At 37.1% G+C, this 21,555-nt stretch overlaps 2 protein-coding genes across 7 annotated transcripts in view; one reads left to right on the top strand and one right to left on the bottom strand.

The window, feature by feature from the left end:
- Positions 1-200: 200 nt before the first annotated feature.
- LOC128015145 (putative claudin-24) lies at positions 201-1,831 on the bottom strand. The gene has a single exon (XM_052598826.1). It carries the CDS (start codon positions 1,727-1,729, stop codon positions 1,061-1,063), a length of 669 nt encoding a protein of 222 aa, XP_052454786.1. The 5' UTR covers positions 1,730-1,831; the 3' UTR covers positions 201-1,060.
- Positions 1,832-4,986: 3,155 nt separating this feature from the next.
- The window catches only part of LOC128015604 (protein WWC3), a 39,287-nt gene continuing 22,718 nt past the window's right edge, over positions 4,987-21,555 (top strand). For all 6 annotated transcript variants that reach the window (XM_052599584.1, XM_052599586.1, XM_052599590.1 and 3 more), the window contains exons 1-2: positions 4,987-5,390; positions 21,401-21,510. In XM_052599584.1, the coding sequence (XP_052455544.1) occupies positions 5,245-5,390; positions 21,401-21,510 (256 nt within the window). In that variant the 5' untranslated portion in view covers positions 4,987-5,244. The remainder of the gene's footprint in view (positions 5,391-21,400; positions 21,511-21,555) is intronic.

The raw sequence follows: 21,555 nt of genomic DNA on the forward strand, positions 1-21,555 counted from the left end.
AAACCATTTCAGGAAATTGAAATACAATCAAATGAAATTCAGTCAAATGGAATTTTGTTGATTTTTTTAAAATAAAAAAAATCAATACTTATAGTTTATTTCAATAAACTATATCTCACATTTCAAAGTAATCATTGCTTAAAAGTAAAATCATTGCTTTAAAACTTCATAATATCACTGAATGTTTTTTACTTCGTGCATAGTAAAACATGTGTAAAGAAGCATCTTTTATTTCGTACTAAAATAGACAGTATTCTGGGCTAGTACCAGCTGATTTCCAGGAGGTTTACAAACAATGATCCCCAAACAATGGGCTTTTCTCAAACGGAAGGCTGCATCCTAGTGATGATGTGTCCGTCCAGTCCTGCTCGGAAATTAAACGCAACAATGAGATGGTCACAGCACAGAAATACTATTCAAATTGTAATTTGAAGAATACTTTATGTTAACTGACTTTCTAATATTGCAGTATACGTAATTACAACCTGTGCTCTTCCATTGGTTTGTATTATGCATAGTTGTGCATTATGTGATTCATTTACAAAAAAAAAAAAAAAAAAAAGATAGAAAGAAAACATAATGCCTTCATCTTTCGGTTTGGTAATGTGGCATCTGAGATAGAGGACACATCCTTCTGATTGAGAAGCACCCCTTGTATTACTTTTGCCGATGGAATTGAGATCTAGAAATGCATACTAAATAAAGAAGACCAAAATCTTACCTTTACCCTTTATTTACTAGTTATATGTATATATAATTTTGTATATTATTTATGTATTTTTTATATTAAGGCATACAATATTTGTGATCAGAAATCCCAAAAATGACAACAACAACAAAAAAATTCAACATCTCTTTTAAAGCAATTGAAAACATATTGGTAACTTTTCAATATTAACACTTTACAGATAATACAAATAATCAAATAGACTAGTAGATATTGAAGGATGAATGCATCATGGTAATGCTATACCTGTTTCATGGGTTTGATTGATTGATACACTGAAGGTAACTTTTTTCAGAAGAAAAAATAAAAATCTATTTTCATGACAAATGTACCTCAAACGTACTCTTGAGTGTGTTTTCTTGAACCATCGATAGTTTGGATCTCTTGCCTTTGATGGTGATGCACCAGATATCGTTCACTGTCTCTCGAGTCTGAGCAAGAAGTGAATAACAGCACGGCTGCCACAATGTCAAGAAGTCCTGCAGCCCAGCCGATGAACAGAGCATCCCCGAACTCTGAACGTGGCACCACGTGAGGTATGGACTCATCAAAGAACTTAATTACAATATCGTGAGCGATGTAGGAAACGGGAAAGAGCACAAACAATCCAGCGATGCATAAAAACACACCGGCCGTGATCTTCAAACCTCGCTTGGTCCTCCATCCCTCCTCGCTCTTACAGCAATTGATCTGACTCATGGCAGGGATGGCGAGGAGAAGTCCGAGTAGACATGTGGCATCCGAAACACAGATCAGAACACGGGCCAGCATAAACTTTGGTTCGAGGCCTAGGATAGTGTCATAGGGCCGACACTCTGTGCCAGCGACCTCCTGAATCACGCAAGCCTCCCAAAGCCCTTGTTCGTAGCTCTCCATGCCCATTAGTTCAGTAGAAAGTGACAACCACTGAGGCATGATGGTGGCCGCCAGTGAACAAAACCAGCCCCCCGACCCGACCAGCATCCCTAGCAGTTCCAGAAACCCCATGCATGGGTTTGTCATGGTTACCTCTTGGGGTCCGATGGCCCTCAGGTATGGCTGGCACTTGAAGAACCTCCTCTCGATGAGAAGGAATGAGAAATGGAGAAGAGAGTGGGGGGAACAGAAGTACAGTAGCACCTTGGATCCAGATACTGGAGAGTTGCAGGTTCTTCACAGTCTGTCGGTCTTCAGTAGGAGGCACTCATCATCTGAGGTTAAGAGGTATAGGAAATGTGCACATGGGGAGAAAGGGCACTCAAACATTAGGCCCTGCCCTCTAGGATCCTTTTTAGAGAGAGAGAGAGAGAGAGACCCTTTTATTCAGACGCTAGTCTGGCAGCAGGACACCAAAGGCCACATGGGATGTCATTAAACTGAAGACAGGATGCCATTAAAATCCTGATTGTTGTCATTTTCAAGGGACAACATTTTTACCTGATTACAATTTGTTTGTATCTTTTCCTTTGGTTTCTCTGCCATCGGCAACAGCACTTGCCATAGGAGTTGCAATTGGAAAAAAGAAAGAAACATTTGAACTGTTTACAGAGTTTTTTTTCCATTAATGCATTTAGCAGAGGAACGGATGGGTGTGAGATAAGCCCTGCTAAATTCCTGGCAGTCCATTCTTTGACACAAATTTTAGTAATTTTTAATTTAATTTTAAACCTTTTTGGTTGAATTTATGAATTTAAGAATTTGAAATGTTCCTCAAGTTGATTTATAAAATTTCATGATTGATTTCCTATATCCAGCATGATTTGAGAATGAGAGCATCTTTTGATTCAATCTGATCATCTGTACGGATCAACAAATGGTTAAGAATCCTAAACATTTCCATTTACATCAATTTATTTAAAAAGATGTATTTTGAAAGAAGCATTTATCTAAAGCAATTTAACTTCCACTGCATTCAAGGTAAATGTTTTGCGTGTATGTGCATTCTTTGGGAGTATAACCCACAAACCTGCGTTGTTAGTCATGCGCCACCAGTTGAGCTACACAAACATTAAAAATGCTTTTACTGACAATTTCAAGATTTAAATTATTTTGAAAGCTGATTTTTCAATGTAGCTTCAGAAATTTTTATATTTTTCTGTTACCTGTGAAACAATTCTCCTTTCCAACCTTTCTGATTAATGCCGGTAATACCTTTTTTTTTCAAAGGTCTTACACTTGCATAACCATTTCATGTTTTGACATATTATACAATTAATATCAATACAATTAAGCATTGTGCAAGAAAAATATTTGTTTTCTAACATAAGTAACTTTGATACTTATGTCAGCAATATATTGCCATGCATAAAAATGTATTAGATATTCAAGGAAAAGAGTGTTACCTTAAGCATGAGGCAGTCTGGATGGTTAGAGATCTGGCTTCTGCAGTGTGTGAGATTGTGTTGAGACAGACTTACAGAATGCCACGTATTGCAGGAGGCTAAAATCTGTGACGCGATACAGTGGCTCTCCACAAACACATAATTGGCTCTCAACAAACACATAATTAACATACACATTTCAGACTTTGTCTGAAAATGATGTTGATTACAGCTAGTTATTAACATTTGCAGTCAGACATGTGATTTTGTGATTTTATTTAATTAAATGTAATTTTTTTCTTAACTTTCCTATAGTCAAAGAATAGTTCTCTTTCCAAACCTGTTTGATCTTCCTCTTTTAGATTGAATATGAAAGTCCATGGTCACAGTTTATTTATGAAAAGGGTATAGCATCAGCATTCTTCTAAATTGCTCTTTTTGAGTTTCAGATTAAACAAACTGATACTTGAAAAAACATGAGTGTGCAATAATTACTGCAGAATTTATATTTTTAGGTGACCTTTTCCTTTAAATGTCTACAGAGGTTGAGGATGTTGTGGTTATTTGTGAAAACCGTATAAAGCTGTAATCTCTATCTGATAAATGTATTCCAGTGTCCTAGTATCTTTTTCTCACTCTTTCTGATATTTTATAGAATGTTCCGAATTTATATTTTGATGACATTTAAATTGGTTTGACAAAATGCAGGCTGAGTGTAAACTACAGCATACACAGGCAAGGGCATCAGTTTATAACTTCATTTTTTTTTTAAAGTTCACAGAGTAGTTTAATGTGTTTAAATAGTGTAATGAGAAATGGAAACAAATGAGGAGTAGAAAAACAAAAGCTAGATTTATTTGATCAGACAGCAAATAGTGTGAGATAAGGAGATGGCAAGGCACTCAGAGGTTTGATCTATGATGTGAGAACTAAATGTTAGAGGTTAGATTTAAAAATGTAAAGGTATTAAAATGTGTATATGGTGAGCCATTAAAGTACAACATGTCAGTGACTTAATATAGGCTTAAAAATAAAGGTTAATTTCATTCATTCATTCATTTAGGGACAACACACATTAATAACACTGAAAATCTATTTAAAATATGGCAGATTTAGCCTGGGTCACAGCCAGGGCAGGCTGTTGTTGAAAAATGAATAAATGAATAAATAAAAATCTGTAAATCAATCATTCATTCAAGCAATCAATACATACATAAAAAATGTGCACTGAAAATAAATGTTCATAATTTTGATTTGGCAAACTTTTAGAGAGAAAAAACAAAATTTTTGCTGGAAGTCTAAAAAGTGGATTTATGGAATTATGGATAGTATTCACGTGACAAGAAAACAACAAAACTAAACACAGGTATGTTTGTTGTAGATGAGCAATGATGTACAACAGATTAAAACTAAAGACGCTGCCTCTCCTGAGTTTACTACAACACATCGGCTGTAAAAAAAAACAGTCTCCAGAGGGCGCTCTTATATTAAAAATTAAAATTAAATTAACACACTCATGAAGCGTTTGAAGTTCTGTGATTAAGCACAAACAGTATCTTCTCATTCTTGTAATGTAACATATTCAGACACTGCAACAGTTCACCACGAAACGAAATATGTTTCAATTAGGAGTAGGCTACTTTTAAACATTTTGGACCAGACTAGTCCTCTAACATAATCTAAACAAGTATTTTAGATTAGATTAGACCAGTTTTTTATCCATTCAATTAGTCCAATGAAATAAACGTTGCTTTGATAAATTATATATTATTATTATTATAATTATTATTATTAATACTCTACTAATACTTCTTCTACTACTAAGAAGAAGAAAAACTGTATCCACTTCCATCAACAACAATCCCGAAATCATACGAGCGTCTTTATTGGCTTACTTTCATATACGTAGTCACTTGGGGGCGGTGATTATGCAAATACGCCTGCCCGAATATGGGCAGTGTGGAATGAAAGATGGTAGATAGAGTCAAACATGGAGGACCGACACATAGAGTCATGAGAGTGCCGCAAAACTTTTCGGAAAAGGTGGATGCAGGACTGCCTGTGTCGATTTAACCCACGTTCGTTTCTTCGCCGTGAAGTTTTCTGTTTGCGAGAGTCGATGGGAGTTAAACATTTGTAATGCAGTAGAGAGTTGAGATATATTTGTTGTTGGAGTAAAGGCAGGGGGTTAGACCCCCCTACCGTCCCAGTAGCGCTATGCCGTGGGTGAGCAGCTGTAAGCGGCGAGAGAGCTCGGAGCTGCCGCTGCCCCCGGGCTGGGAGGAAGCCAGGGATTATGATGGAAGAGTCTTTTACATTGACCACAACACTCGACAAACTTCATGGATCGACCCCAGAGACAGGTAAAAGTGATCGGGAGAGGGGCTGCATGCTTTATTGGCTGAAGTTTGATGATTGTTTGGTTGTAGAGGGCGGGGGCTCAGATTGAAGTGATGATTAAGAAACGAGGGAAGTTGCACAGTTAGGAATGGAAGTGTTTTCATTCCACATTCTAGAGCTGACACAGTGCAACATGGCTGGTTGTTTATTCTTTCTTTGGGCTTGTCATGCTAATTAACTATCACATGAGCTGTAAATAATATGTTCGGTTGCTGGATTGCACATCACTAACTATTTACCTGGAAAAAATTGTACAATGTAATGCATTGCGCTTGGTTGGATTGGGATTTAACAACCTAAATATATATAATGTATGAGACCTTTTTTATTCAATTATATATAACACTGCAAAAAAAAAAATCTATAATATGCTAACTAATTTAAATGTTTAACAATACATAGAATATTAAGTATATAATTTATAAAGATGAATAACACTTTTTACGACTGATGTAACAAGCTGAGTGATGTTAATAAGCATCCTGTAATATTCTCTCAGATGCTGAGTTGTCTTTATGAAAGCTGTGAGAACAAAATGATCTGTATCAATGAATCTTCTATTATAAGACTTTTTAAAAGATGAGGGATAACCATTATGACTGAGTTAAGTTTTGGGAATATCTTCTTTGAATTGATCAGTGTTATCAAAGTCTATATGGGATTGATCTGAGTTGCCGAATATTGCCTTATTTGCTTCCATTTAGATTCCTGATTATCACTGTTGCACAGTTGAGCTAATCATGACTGTCAGTCAATTATAAAAGATACAAATTTGCATCTGTCACTGTGTCACCCAATAATTTCCCTCATTAGCTATGTTGGCTCAATCTAGATAGCTTGTAACGGGAACCTAGCACAGGGCCACGATAGAATGCTCTTTAAAAAAATAAAAATAAAATAAATATATATATATATATATATATATATATATATATATAAATGTGTGGTGGTCTCTCTCTTTGGACCATGAAGAATGTAGAATATCAGTTTACACCTTTATTCCAGTATCCCTAAGATACTGTAGAAATGTAAATCACAGTTAGTTATTAAAAGCATGTCTTTTTTTCCCCTTTATTTTTTCTTTTTTTGAAAGTGGTCGCATAATGTAAACAGTGTTCAAATGAAAGAGAGAATTGAACTGTAGTTCCAAGAGTTCCATGTGCAAATATGTATGGAATGCTAGCTGGGCCGCTGGGAAAGCAGTGTGGATGTGCTTTGTGAGGTCTGTATTTTCAGCAGCAGAGAAACCAGCCTTTCAGCACAACTCATTTAAACACGGGTTAACTAGAAGCCTTGTGTAAATCAAATAGAGGGGATTTGCTGCCTTTAGGGTCATTGATATGGTTTCATCTTAATTTGTACGGTCACTTTTGTCAAAACAATGAGCTAGTAGATCACCACCTCAAAGGCAGTTCTGTCATTGTATGACTCTCATTTTATGGTGTCATTGTGTTGCGAACTGATCATTTGGATTCAGTTTACAAAACTAATATCTATGTAATTTTATAGTAATAATAAATACTTTTTAGAGTTTTATGAGTAAAACACGATTTTAGCGTCTTTTTTTGTCAATGTTATTTAAGGCATAGTTCACCCAAAAAATTCTAAATCTGTGTGATGAATTTCTATCATTTGTAGATTATAAAAGAAGATATTTTGAAGAATGTGGGTAACCAAAAATTTGGTGGTGCCCACTGACTTCCATAGTGTGGGAAAAATACCAGAAGTCAATGGGGACCAGAAACGGTTTGGTTACTCACATTTTCCAAAATATCTTCTTTTGTGTCTGTACAGGTTTGGAGGGTGAGTAAATGATGACAGAATTTTTATTTTTGGCTGAACTGTGCCTTTTTACATTACACTGCTGGCTTAGTCATGGACGCTGCAACGTCCCACACAAATTGAAAGTCTTTTGCTTTTGTGTTCATTGCTCTTGTGTTACATTCTGCCTATTTCATTTTCACTCAAAAGCATCTTTCATGCCCTCCTTCCACTTTCCCTCTCCTTTTCAAGCGAAGGAATGGGGTAGCTTGAAATGAATCTAGATCAGATGAACCTGATCTGCTTGAAGGCTCCCCTCAACAAGGTAATGTGTGACATGATTTTGTAATGTGAAGCTGATTAGAGTCTGAGAAATCTTATATTTTCATGTCCGGAGAGCGGTAAGGAGTTATCCAGCAGATGTTGAGGTGGATGTGAGAGGACGACATGTTGAACTGGGGCGTTCATGTGGGCGACATGAGTTAAAGCGCGTCTCATTACATTCTCACCCTTTTCCTTCGTTTCTCTCGCCAACTCAATATAGTTGAAAATAATACAAGTCTATCCTTGTGAATCAAGCATCAGAGTTTCTAATGCACTATATTATTATTTTATTAATGCATCTGATTGTACCCTATTTCTATTTTTAATTTCCTGGCTGTACTGAAATTTGTAGTTTAAAACAGTGTTTAATTTAAATGTATTTTACATTACAAACTGATTGCAGTCTTGCCCATTGTGGACTTTATTATTGAATGCACCTCTGTCAAAACTGACTGTTGTTCTGCCAGAACAGGTTAGTCAAGTCTGGGGGTCACCTATGTATGTATGCAGTTACCTTTTAATTCATTTATTTTATTTCACCAGAAAGTGAAAGGGCTGATCATATTTAGTATTTAAGGTTTTAGAATGGTTTAGTTGACAGACATGTAGATGCTAATTTTCTGATGCAAAATTCTGATTACGTTTGAGGAAAATTAACACCAAGTTATTGAGCTAATTAATATGGAAATAAAAATAAATATTATGATGGAGTCGGAACTTTAAATTAGATCTTTACTCTTATTTGAATTACAGCCATTTCTTAAGGGCAAATAAGGCCATAGAGCATTAGAGCGGAATAGAATTCACCATGAAAACTGAATTTTCAGCTTTTATTCTACTTGCATTTATGGACACTTCCTTTAGTGCTTTACATTTTTTTTATCTGAGGTACTGTATGGTCCTACCTCAAAAAATCTAATTGGGATTAACATAATAATTGAATTAATACAAAATAATTGCTCATAGGTTTTTAAATTCTTCAGAAAGATACAATATTGAGAGGAAATGAAGTTGTTAATGGCCATGATGTTTTACATCAACACCTTGTTTGCTGTGCACCATGTGAACATAAGTTCGGGGTTTTCAGGCACGGTGACGGCTTGTAGTGAAAATTGGAATCAGTGTGTGAAATCACTGCTCAGTCACCTGGGAAACCACTGGAGCTCCTCTGTGAAACAGGGCTATATTCCAGCACCTGCCCCACACTTCTTAACTGAATATTAGCATTTAATAATTTTTTTTTTTGTTATAATTGAAGTCCTAAAAGCAGAGCAAGAATGCTGAAGATTTTTGTGTCTTTATGTGAAGATGATTGATAATAAGCTGTCATTTAGAATGTATCTGTAAAGTTTTGATCATTCTTGGGTGGGCGTGACTTCCATCGAAAAAAGGCTGAAAAACAATATTCTGTGGTATTGCTTTTCTGTCATGGCTTGAAAATGTCACATGACTGCAATTCGAGCGGCAAACCTCACAGTGCTGGATGTGCAAAAAAGAAGTCTACTTTTCAGAATTCATCCCTGGCGTTCTTTAGCGAGCATTAGTCTTTGATCTCAGTAACACAAAAGAGGTCTTTTTTTATAATATTTTTGGCATTGTCTTTAGTTCTGTTGTTTACAAGTGGGGCTCTGTGGCAGGAAGGGTGCTTCACCTCGGCAAGACAATAGTTGGGTAAACAGCGAATGTTGCCTGCGTCTGTTTGCCATAAGGACTGTCCACTGCATGATTTCCTAAGGTGACTCCCTAAGTGTCCGATCTCCTTCGTCCACTTGCTCCAGTGTAGTTTCTGTGGGGAGGCTTTTGTGACTCAGGAATGAGTGCAATGTCAGGCATGCTTACACTAATGCCTGAGGGACTCTGCCCGTGATCGGCCCCAGACAAAGCTGCCCAATGGAGGCAGCAGTTCCCACATGTCTTCTCTCCCTCCATCCCCAGGCCCCAGCGGCTCTTCCTTTATTCTTTACAGGCTCTGTTATGCAATGGCCACAGTCGGGCCTGCCGCTTGGCAAAGGGAAGCCTTTATACATGGTCACAATGCACACCGAATTCAATTATTCTGGAAAGTAGAAGCCGTGTTGCCAGCGCCAAAAGGTTATTCACATGAGCGCAAACCCCTCAGTGCTATTTTGCTTCTCTTGGTGTTTTCATTATGTCGGTTAAGAGGGCAAGTTTTTTTGTTAAAAGGGGGTTGGTGAACATGGCTTTTGTTTCATGTGGAGTGTGTTTGGTTGGAAGATTTCTTTTCTGAATTGACAATAGTTTTGCTAGATATTGTGTTTGCTTCATTAAGGCTCTATATTATGAGAGACTACAATAGCATGCTTGTAAAGGCACAAGTATCAAATGTCTTTTTTGGTCTACAGCATACAAAATGTTTTTAGGTACAGTAGGATCAGTTTGAATCTTGTAGTCTTTATGCAAACTAGCTCTCAGTCTTGCTTTGCACAAATGAGTGCAAACAGACAGTATCAGCAGTTTTTGATCGCTGAGTCAGTGACACTTATGTGTATTAACAGAAATATTATATATATATATTTTTTTTTTTTTTTTTTATTTTTTTTATATATTTTAAATTGTTTATGTCTGTAATTGCAAAGCTGAATTTTCAACATGAATTCCAGTCTTCAGTTTCACATATTGCGATTGCAAAATATGCTCAAAAGATGTAAAAGATATTCATGTGTGTATGATTGTCTTCAAGATACAGGTTATAAAAATCTCTTGGATGCCCATCTCCATTTTTGGATGGGCATCACGACCCCATGGATAACAGTGTCTTGTTTAAAGTAATATACAACTTGATTCTTACTTTAATTTATTGTTAATGGACTTAAAGGTAGAAACCGACTCATTGTAATAATACTCATAAAAAAACCTCATAATTCATTGTAATAGATGTTATTTAGGGATGCACCCATGTTTTATTGTCTGTTATTTTCATTGCATGGACTGATTAAATGGGATGAGCTGTGAGTGGGTGTATCATGATCCCTGTTCAATGTGGTTGTAGCTTTCGGTCAAGGCCGCACGCATTGTGGTTTATGCCATATATTTAGGACCGTTTGCTCTGTTGCTTTTATCAGACCAGTTTAAAAAAAGTATTATCACATTATGGTTACTTCTTTGGCCTCAGTTCCTGCCTGAAGATTGGTAAATATTAATTTCAGAACAGTCTAGAAATAAATTAAGACTTATGTGATAGAATGAAATCAGTGTGACATCAGTAATATCTGCAGTATTTTGATGGTTAAGCATTTTCCTATTAAAAGCTTAAAACCAAAACTATTAGACACAGATGTCAGCCTCACTCTGGTTTTGAAGCATGCCAGGTGCATTTGGTCACACACAGGTTATGCCGATCATGCCTGGAATGCTAGATTAGCAGGATGTACCAAACTCGTCAGGGCCGTTTACTGAGGAATTTTAATGCACGGCTGTCTGAAGAAATCCATTGAGAGCCAGAAAACAATAAATTCGCCACACTTATACCACACTTATGCCCCAAACTCATACCACAGATGCACACACACCTTCAAGAAACTTTTGAGAAATTTTTCAGCAAGCTTTGTGACTTTAGCCTAATCCTAATTTGGTGTATGTCATATTGAACCAATATCAGATGTTTCATAAAATGTGTTCAGTTTGTGCATTTATGAAAAACAAGCTGTCCTCTAATCTAGGTAATAAAAGCAGCAGATTTAGGCATGGGCGGCATTGGGCACTCACAACAAGAAAAAAATAATAAAAACAATATAAGATTGGGTTTTTACCACTCATTTGCAAAGCACATCAATATCATGTCACCGTGTGGGTCAGTTAACCCGGTGTGAACTCGGAGTGTGTACCCAGAGAAGTTGTGTAGTCATAGCCTCTCTGAAAGGTTTCCTCCTGGCTCTTTCATCCAGTTTTGGAGTGACGTCCTGATCAAGGGAGGGTCTTTGTTGTACCAAATACCTGGATAAAGCAAAAACTGTCCATCTTCATTTCAGACTGCAAAGCAAGAATATGAGATTATTTTAAAGGAGGGTGATTCTCTTCTATACCCACTGTATTTAACGTGATCACAATGTAAAGAACATTTTTCAGAAAATTTTATAAGAATTCTTTGTAGGTTAGACTTTATTTTACAGTAGCTTTGTTACAGTGTAATTGTGAATTTAAGTACCGAGTAATATGAATTAATAACATGAACTTGCTATAGGTCTAGGGTTAGAATTAGAATTAGGGTTTGGTTTAGGGTATGTAATTATGCAACTTTTTCTTTTAATCCAATAGTAAGTACATGTAATATTTAACGAGCACTTAAAGGGATAGTTCACTCTCAGATTAAATTTTGATATGTTTTAGCTTACCTCAAGGACATCCAAGATGTAGGTTTCTTTGTTTCCTCAGTATTTCCCATTTTGATATTTTTAGGTCCAACCGTTCTTGTCTGTGACTCACATAATGGATGTCTATGGTCACCACCTCAAAGAGCATGCACAGAGGAGTCAAAATTAAACGATTCCCCATCGTAAGTACACACTGATGACCTAAGACATGAAACGAGTGGTTTGTGTAAGAAAACGAACACTATTTATATTGTTTTTACCTCTTCTACACAACCACGTCCAACTGATCTGAGTGCACGAGTGCTTCCTGATGTGACGTGCGCACGCGCTCTGGCTTAGTCTGTGCAAGCGCGGAAAGCACCGGATGTGGTCTCTCGTGCATGCACATCACTCATTGTTTTAAAAAAAAAATGTTTATCACTCATTGTTTACCACACGCTACGCCACCAATCTGCACTGTAATATAATGCAGTAATTAATTAATTTGTTTATAATGCACCCTGTAATCATTGCGATTATAATAAAAATACAACACATTACTCACTCTATTGACAGCGTGCCATTGGGTCCCTCCGGCATTGGACGTCGCCTCCAGTTTATACGTGGCATACTACACACAACGTGTAAAACGCTGGGTCTCAACAGCGGAGAAAACTCAGGATCTTCAGTCAGGCAGGTGTGTGATGCGATACTGTCAATGTCCTCGTTGTCGTCTTGTAGTTGTTCCATTCGTGACAACATATGCTCTCCACTTCTGTTGGCATCTCACAACACTTGCTACTAAAACACCACCAATTTTGAAGAGATCTCTTTCTCTCTGAGGCTTGAAGACGTGCTGCTGCAGCGGATCGCTCCTGAGTACTTGGTCTGTGTATTCTTGTTCAAATTAATGTGGTTGTGAAAAAAATTCAACGTTGTCTATGGATATATTGAAATCGTCTTCCATTGCAATTTCCTGTACGTCTAAATATGTTTAGATCTTCACAGTGAAAGGTAAAGCTTCTGAAATCTGTGTAAACCATAGACAGTAAGTGTAAACAATGAGTGATGTACACGCGTGAGAGATCGCGTCCGGTGCTTTCCGCGCTTGCGCAGACTAAGCCGAAGCGCGCGCACATCACACCAGAAATCACTCGTGCACTCAGATCAGTTGGACGTGGTTGTGTAGAAGAGGTAAAAACGATATAAATATTGTTCGTTTTCTTACAAAAAACTGCTCGTTTCGTGTCTTAGGTCATCAGTGTGTACTTATGATGGGGAATTCCTCTGTGCATGCTCTTTGAGGTGGTGACCATAGACATCCATTATGTGAGACATAGACAAGAACGGTTGGACCTAAAAATATCAAAATGGGAAATACTGAGGAAACAGAGAAACCTACATGTTGGATGTCCTTGAGGTAAGCTAAAACATACCAAAATTTAATCTGAGAGTGAACTATCCCTTTAAAGTATTAATTTTTCATGTTTTGAATATTTTAGGAACATTCATTTTGTTTTGTATATATTTCAAAATTATTAAAAATTTTGTTTGTTAGTAAAAAAAAAAAGAAGAAGATCTTTAGATCATGTCCTTGGCAGGCTTTGTGAGATATCCCAAGAGATATTTTCTCTTCCTTTCGCCATCTATTTCTTATTGCACAGTTTTCCCTGTTTATCATTGTCTTGATGTGAGAGTGATAGCAGGAGGCAAGGCTGTATCTAAATGTGTCAGAACGGATGTTCTTCAGCAGTTCTGCTTATAGTCAGCCTATTTCTGTAAGATGCTGTATTTAACGATAGGAGGAGATGTCTGTCCGGTGCTGTCTGATGCACTCAGCTGCCGGGACATGAATGAACAACATAACTGAAATTCCTTGATAGTTTTGATACAGTGTTTTAAACTGAGAATGCAATTTTTAGATTCACGCTTGTGGATCTCTGCATATACATAGAACAACCGCTTATGCTGTTTACGGTTTCAGGTTTAGCTCAGGCATAAGTGTCATCTTGAAAGTTATGGACCATATCTATTTTTGCTTGTTATTTTTTTTTTTGAGGAAAATAATGTAATTTTATAAATACATTTTTTGTTCTGTTGTTTTTATATCTAATTCAGATGCCTTCTGCCTTGATTGTGACGGTGATGATATAGAATACCAAATGGAAGCAAGAGCTGAGATTGTGCAAGACATACGTTTAGCAGCATCGAAGCTATTCCATTCCCCTTAAAAACTTTTGGTTTGTAGAGTGGTGATGTGTTTTTAACACTAGAATATATCTGCTGGTAAGCAAGCCATTAAACAAATAAACGTAAAACCGCAGAGGAGAGGCCGCGCTGTGCCATAGCAACAAGATGTTTAAACGAAGGCTGTGAATTAATTAAGCCAATAAAAAGTCCTCATAAAGTTATACAGAGCTGATCAGCCCACATGAAAGGTGATGCCTTTAACGGCAGCTTGCAAATGAAAATGCTACTTAAAAACATATGGTTGCCAAAACAAAAGTTCTGCCACTGGATTTAGCAGAACTGAGAAAGAAGTGCTTGGTGCTCCAAAGACATTAAAACTTTGCCTCCAGGCTACTATAATACGTTTATTTGGGTATATTATTTTTAGAGAAACACATTCTTGACGAGGAATGCAGAGCCTGTTGTTCGGGAGCATCTTAATTTGCAGGCGGAATGCTGGTCCGGCTCTATGTTGTCGAGAACGGCTCAAGCTGAAGAAGCGTCAGGGTGGATGTCCAGACGAGGCCTGGACCTACGGCCCAGATTCCAGTTACAAATGCCTTCCCACCAGGGAAAAGTGCGCTGTTCCGGATGGAAATATCTCCTGGGAACTATCAGGGAGTAGATTATTATAGAAACAGCAAATGTCTTACACTTGTGCGTTGTGTGCTAAATTGCTTTTAATTTTTAATTTTGGCCTGTACGCCCCAGAGTGAAATTCTATGACATTCCTTGTAGGAGGATTCCGGAGTAAAACTGCTCTCTGAAGAGAAAACTTGTACCTTGTGAGATTATTTGAATTTCAAAAGTGTTCAGAATATGACAGAGACTTGGTTAGTTCCATATTATTTCCTCTTGTAGACTGATTTAGGGTGCTTTCACACTAGCACTTTTGGTGTGCACCCGGGCTCGATTGACGTCGGTGTTCGGTTTGTTTGGATGATGTGAACATTGTCTTCCGAACTCTGGTGCGCTCCAGCAAACTGTACCTTTAACTGAGTCCACTTAAAAAGGGTGGTCTGGGGTTTGTAACATGTGAACTCTGGTACAGTTCGCTGCTGATGTGAATGCAATCATACCAAGTCACAGAAGTGAATTGCTATTAATGATGAATTATTTGATAAAAATGTGTGTGTTTCACTCACTTTCCTTTCCTGCAAACAGAGCTGTATATCTTATTTCTGTTCACCTTCAGTATTTTTTAGATCACCTGCAGTACATTCATAAGACAGACATAAGTTCCGTTATGTACTGAAGCTTTGTAAACAAAATAAACGGTTCAAAAATTTAAATTTATATAAGTGCAGAGAGCAATGTTATGCATTTGCTGCCTTCTTCTGCGCTGTCATTACTAAGCAACGGGTTAAAAAGCTGCAGTCTTGATGACGCAAATGAACCATTGGTTCGGTCCCAAATAAAATAATATGAACACAGTCCAGCGGGGGCAGGGGGAGGGGGGAGCAATTGAACTCCGGTTCGGACCACACAAGCGAACCAAGTGTGAAAGCACCCTTTATTAACTAACTGAACTTTTTGGATTTTAAGTGATTGAATTTTCATAGAACTCAAGTTTGTGCTTCATAAATGGCATTGACATCCATTCTCCGTTTGGTTAAAAATTTGGGAGAAATTGCATTGCTCAGAGTGTATTTGAGAAATTCCCAAGTCTTAAAATAACCCTTTTTTGCTCTGCCGATGACGGGTTTTGGGATTCAGCCCGCTAAACACTCCGAGACCTCTCCTTCTGGCAGAGCTGCTTTCCTCTCTGGAAGAAAAGGCGTGGTATGGGAAGATTAGCTCTCTCAGAGCACAGAGGGTCTCTCAGGAACTGAAACAAAACACTCGCTTGAGAAACTTGCAAGTAACTTCAGTGCCGAATTGAAACTGAGGGCAGCAGCGTTATGATGTTTGTTCTCTGCCAGTGTGTATAGCATATTCATCACATTAGTGATTTGTTCAGTTCATTCAGTATGAAAAATGTATGTGTATGCAGATTTCAGAGTTCAGCTTTTGAGATCTGGTCTTCCTTTGTTTTTAAAAGCACTGCAGAAAGAGGATACTGACCCAAGGTTCCTGGTGAGAATGTGGGGTGGTCCTATTTCCTGTCAGAGGTCCATGTCTCACATTATGTTCAATGTTACAGTCTGTGTGAAAATCTCTACTACATTGGGCATGATTTTCTTCAGTCCTTTGGAGAGTTTGATAAACCTAGCAGGAGCCCTGCTGTAAAGCTGTAGTTCTGATTTAGGAAATGGACACCATGCTTGTGTATGTGGTGTTTCCTGCTGTGTTATATTGTGGGAAGTAAGTTGCCTGTGGTTGTGAGTCTTGGTGTGTAGAGGCCTTTAAGACTAGTCATTTCAAGCTGATGCTCTGAACTCTTTACAATCTTTTATTCTGAATATTTAGTTTTATTCTGAATTACCAGCTGGAAGACATAATATTTTTTTGTATTATACATAATTGTGAAGAGTGGGGCGGGGCCGAGAGCCGTGGGAACGGAGCGAGGCTGGTGGAGTGATTTGGAAATGAGCGACACCTGCGCCACTTACCGGTCGAGTCCCACAGAGGAGATTGTTTCGACACCAGTGTAACAATATAAAAACCTTCCTAGGCACGGGAAGGAGGAGGTGGAAACTGGCGGACATTTAAATGAAACTTTAATAATTAAGTAAACACAAAACAGCGCAACAGCCCCTAACGGACGACTGCCGTGCACAAACAAAACCAAACACAAAATAAAATCCAGGCCTTGTCCTCTCTCCTCCTTCACTGTCGTAGCTCCTCTTTTGAAGATTCTTTGAGGAATAGAAATATTAAAAGCAAGAATAAAAGTATTTATTTTGGGAGAAACATTTACTGACCACAAACTTTTGAACAGAAATGTAAATGCTGTTTTATATTGTTTAATTTAGTTCAGTATCACATTGCCTGTTGTGTCACAATCACAAGCTGAGCTTGCTGTCTATTGTGTACTGTTGAAAATGCCCTTAACAGAGTATGTTGAACTGAGGGCTTCAGTAGTTCCAGCCTTCTCTTTGATGTACCCTTTAGCCATAACTGCTGTTGCATTCAGAGCTTTTAGAAGCCAAACATATCCTGATTTTCATACACAATGATTTTTCACATGACCTGGTGAAAAGCTCAGTAATTTGTCTCTTTTGCTGTGTCATTGACTTTTTTTTCTGCAAGTTTATACTGGTTTTATAGAAAAGGAGTTCCCAGCTCTTCCTAAATGCTTGGGTATATTTCAGCTGCTCTCAAATGAATGTCTATTGGAACTTGCTTTCACACACATTGTGTCAATCTGCCTTCTCATGGTTTCTAATATAATTCCCCAGTATATTTATTTCTATATCTTTTTTTGTTTTGTATCTTTTTTTGTTTAAATGGGTAATTCACTGCTGGCAAGGTGAGCTTTTTTCTAGAAACTGTTTTTCTTTTTATTTGGTGCTACATGACTGGAGACAGAAAAAGAGCTATGGTGTTCCCTTTTGCCAAAATCTACAACACCCATGATTAGGGTTGCAAAAAGGTGGAACATTTCCAGTAAATTTTGGACACATTCAGAAACTTTTTAGGATATTCCAGGGATTTTTGGAAAGTTTGCGGAAATTTTCCACTTTGCAACCCTACCCATGATGCACTTTTGAATTTGGTGCCTCCCCTTTGTCGACTGACAAATGTGTGAGAATGCAATGCAAAAAATATGGAAGTTGCATGTGTAGTTTTAACAAAAGCCCTGGCGCTGTAAAAAACAGTCAGCTTCTAGGCTTTTGTTAAAACTCCATATAGAACTAATGTTTTTGTTGTTACTCATTCCTTACAAATTGCGATGCATGTAATATTGTTTGATGTAAAATACTTTTTCTATCCAAGCTGAATGTCAAGAGACTACTATAAACAAGCCATTTGTTTGTTGACCTCCCTCCAAGGATAAGTGCACACTACAAGACTCAAACATTTGTAACATTTATGCATTACATGAAAGTGCAGCTGAAACATTTACATAGTTTTAATGCATTGTTGGATAATTCAACATGCTTTACCCCATTTCATGTATTTCTTTTATTTACAATCCCCTCAATATTAAGGATGGTAATAGGTGTTAGAAGGGAAGAAATGTCAAGAAAAACTTTGGTTTATGTAAGTGAGAATCCAAGTGTAATGCTGTGAAATAATCAGAGTAATTGGATTAATGCATTTAAACCAAATGTGGCTTTAGTGACAGTGTCTTGTATGCATTTACACTTCGTCTTAATTAGTCTTAAGAATCATGTCAAATGTGACTCAGAACAAGCACAGATTATTTTAATAGATAAACAAGTACAGAAATAAACCGAGTTCACTGCGTTTCAAATCCCCTCAAACAATTCTTTATAACCCCGCTAACAAACCCATTCATCTCCGTCTTTCAAAGCACTGAGATAACGACACTGCTTTCTGGGCTCTGTTCCAGGGTTGACATAGTTGTTACAGTAAAGATTTGATAGGAGAATAAAGAGATTTTGTGAAATTTGATGATATGATTGCCACAGTGCTTGTTTTCTCTTGTATCTTTGCTATATGTTTGTATTGGCTTGTGTTAGAAGCATTATGATCAAACAGGCCTTTGTCTGTGTTATTTTAAGACATTGACAAATGTGCCCCAGCTTCTGTAATGTCTTGTTTATTATTATTATTTTTTTTTTTTATATAAAGATTTGAATAGTCAAAGAATTTCAGTAAAGCTTTTTGTTGAACTTCATTTTAACAAGAACATTTCAATGACTAAATATATTGTATCTTTATTGACACATATATAAAGATATTATATGACACATTGAACTCTAATGGTTTTTTTTTTTTTTTTTTGGTTTTTTTTTTGGCTGAATGGAATGTGTTGTATGAATGCCATCTGTAGAGGGGTCCAAAGGCTCACGGCAGACTAGTCTAGCATAGCCGGACCTTTGACTGAATGCAACAAGGTCTGGTCCACGTCTAAACTTTTTTTTTTACCCAAAACTGACCACATTGATAGTGCATATACAATTTATTGATTTGCCTTGATTTATGCCTTAATTAACATGCTGACGGCATATTCATGTTGATATATATGGCTGTTTGTGTCATATTCCACATAGTTTTTTTTTTGGAGCATTCCAGAATGTTTGTGCAAAAAATGGCAAATAACATAAAAATCATGCCTTGACATTTTTGCCTCCTTTGTTGGTGTAAAGATTGCATTTAAATCGCAGGGATTGCATCACTTTGGTGACATCATTGGGATTTTGAGACCATTGCTAAGTAATTCCACCTCTCAGTGCTTTCTTTCACATTAGAACATGTCATTCTTGTAAAGTGCATGTCCTTGGTGTTGGACCATTGTCAACTTTTTTCCATTCTTGTTTTTTTTTTTCTTGCAGTGAAATCCAGGAAATCATAGAGGTGTAATACAAATGTATTGTTGGTTTGTTTATTTGTCCAGTTTGGAAGGCATAGCCATATGATACTAGTTATGTGCTAAACTGCTTTAAAATGAAGGAAAGCTGTTAACGTCACTAATTGTGGTGGTGTGTCAAAAATGTGTTAATGATGGTAATTCCAAGGGGTCATGGAATCTCAACATTCCTCATCAGTCCACTCCTCTCATATTTCACATGCCTCCACGGCATGCAGATTTTATGTAAGTCCACATGGCGGGCTAGCCTGTAATATATCTCAAAATTGTCAAAATGTTTTAAAAGTGAAGCACATTTACTTGATTAAGTGCCTTTATTTTCAGTAACTCGGGCCATTTCTGTGAGGCTCCTTAGGGATTTGAACATCGTTAGAACATTCAGAAAGAAAATCTAAAGCCATGCACTAGACATTTCTGATTCAGATCCAATTGAAGTCTGACAATTATTAATTTGGATACAAAGATATTTGGAATTAAGGGCTTATTTTACTAACTTTTTGTAGGTTCCACAGCTTCCATGGAATTCTTTTCATAACCCTGAAGTTATCTGGCACAGACGAAGAGTAGGGTCAAAGCACACAGACAGTCCTACTGCGCACCTCAGGGTAAACAGGGGTTAAGTGTGTTTAGCTCAAGGGCATGGTGACTGGGATTTGAACCAGGAATCCTCCTCAGCTCTTTCCAACATGCCACCAACCAATGAGGGAAACTGTGATGGAAAAAGCAGCAAAAACAGAAAGTTAAAATCCTCCAGGAAATGTTTAGATACAAAAGGCATTATTCATCTCAACTAAATTTGACTTGATCGTGATTCGTGTTATCACACCAACCAAAAAGTACAATGGTAGTATATGGTTTTTGAATAACTAAACAAAGCAATGTTTTTTTTTATTTGTATTATTATAAAAAGTAATGTTTTATTTAAATAGGCTTTTTTTCTCCAATGCAGTTTTTTTTTCAGAACTTTTCCAAATATGATTCTTGTTATATTTATATTCCATTAAACTCTGTTTTAGTGTTTAAATTAAACCTGAGTAATCAAAAAACATGTCTAATTGATTGCAATCATGACATTTTAACTTTTAATAAATTGTTACATTTTATAACAGAAATTACATTAAATTATTTAGGCTTTATGAAATTAGTTTAAACCCCCCCCCCCATATTTCAGTTTATTTTTATTTTTCCAAATTCAGAGTTTTCGGTCTTAGTTTAAATAAAGTCAAATAAAAACATGTCTAACAATTGAATTCATAAAATGTTAACTACTTCATTATTTAATAACTTTTTAATTATTTTAACTACTAAATTATATAATAACTTTTTAATCATTTTCAGTGCCAGTATTTTCAACATCGGAAATTCACAGGGATACAGAAATTATTTCAATGAGTTATTTGAGCTTTACATTGATGTGGTTCATTAAAAGTGTGAAAAGTGATTTGTGCAGTATCCAGTGTCCTGCTTGTGTTTGTGGGCCGTAGGGCAGGCCAGCTCTCTGCTGTGTGGAATGTGTTTATGGGCCGTCTCTTCCTGCAGTGCCTATATTACACACATTTTTGACCTGGGGTGAGGAGATCAGTAGCTGTTGACTGACTGAGCGCACATTCATTAGTGATCTCAGGAGCGAATGCTCCAGATTCTTCAAATGTCCACACAGCTTTGTTTGACCCAATGTGAGTCTTTCTACCAAATAGTTTTTGCACACATGCTTTTAAAACCCAGAAATACCTGATGCATATCACATAGTGTTGTGAAAGTAGCTTAGGTATTATAACGCCTCAACACTTTTGTGTTGAGTTTAATATGTTGTTTTTTGTCACTGGCCGGTTAAGGGCAAGTTCTCCAAAATATTCCTGTACTGCACAGATTTGAGGTGTTTTCAGTTGTTCTCTCTGTATTCCTGTAGGATTACCAAGCCCCTGACCTTTGCTGACTGTGTGGGCGATGAGCTTCCTCTGGGCTGGGAGGTGGTGTATGACCAGCAGGTGGGCGTCTACTACATCGACCACATCAATAGTAAGTTACGCTTTTCAGTTTTGTTTTTAAATGTCATATTTTACA

Source organism: Carassius gibelio, chromosome A6 (genome assembly GCF_023724105.1).
Source record: "Carassius gibelio isolate Cgi1373 ecotype wild population from Czech Republic chromosome A6, carGib1.2-hapl.c, whole genome shotgun sequence".
NCBI lineage: Eukaryota > Metazoa > Chordata > Actinopteri > Cypriniformes > Cyprinidae > Carassius > Carassius gibelio.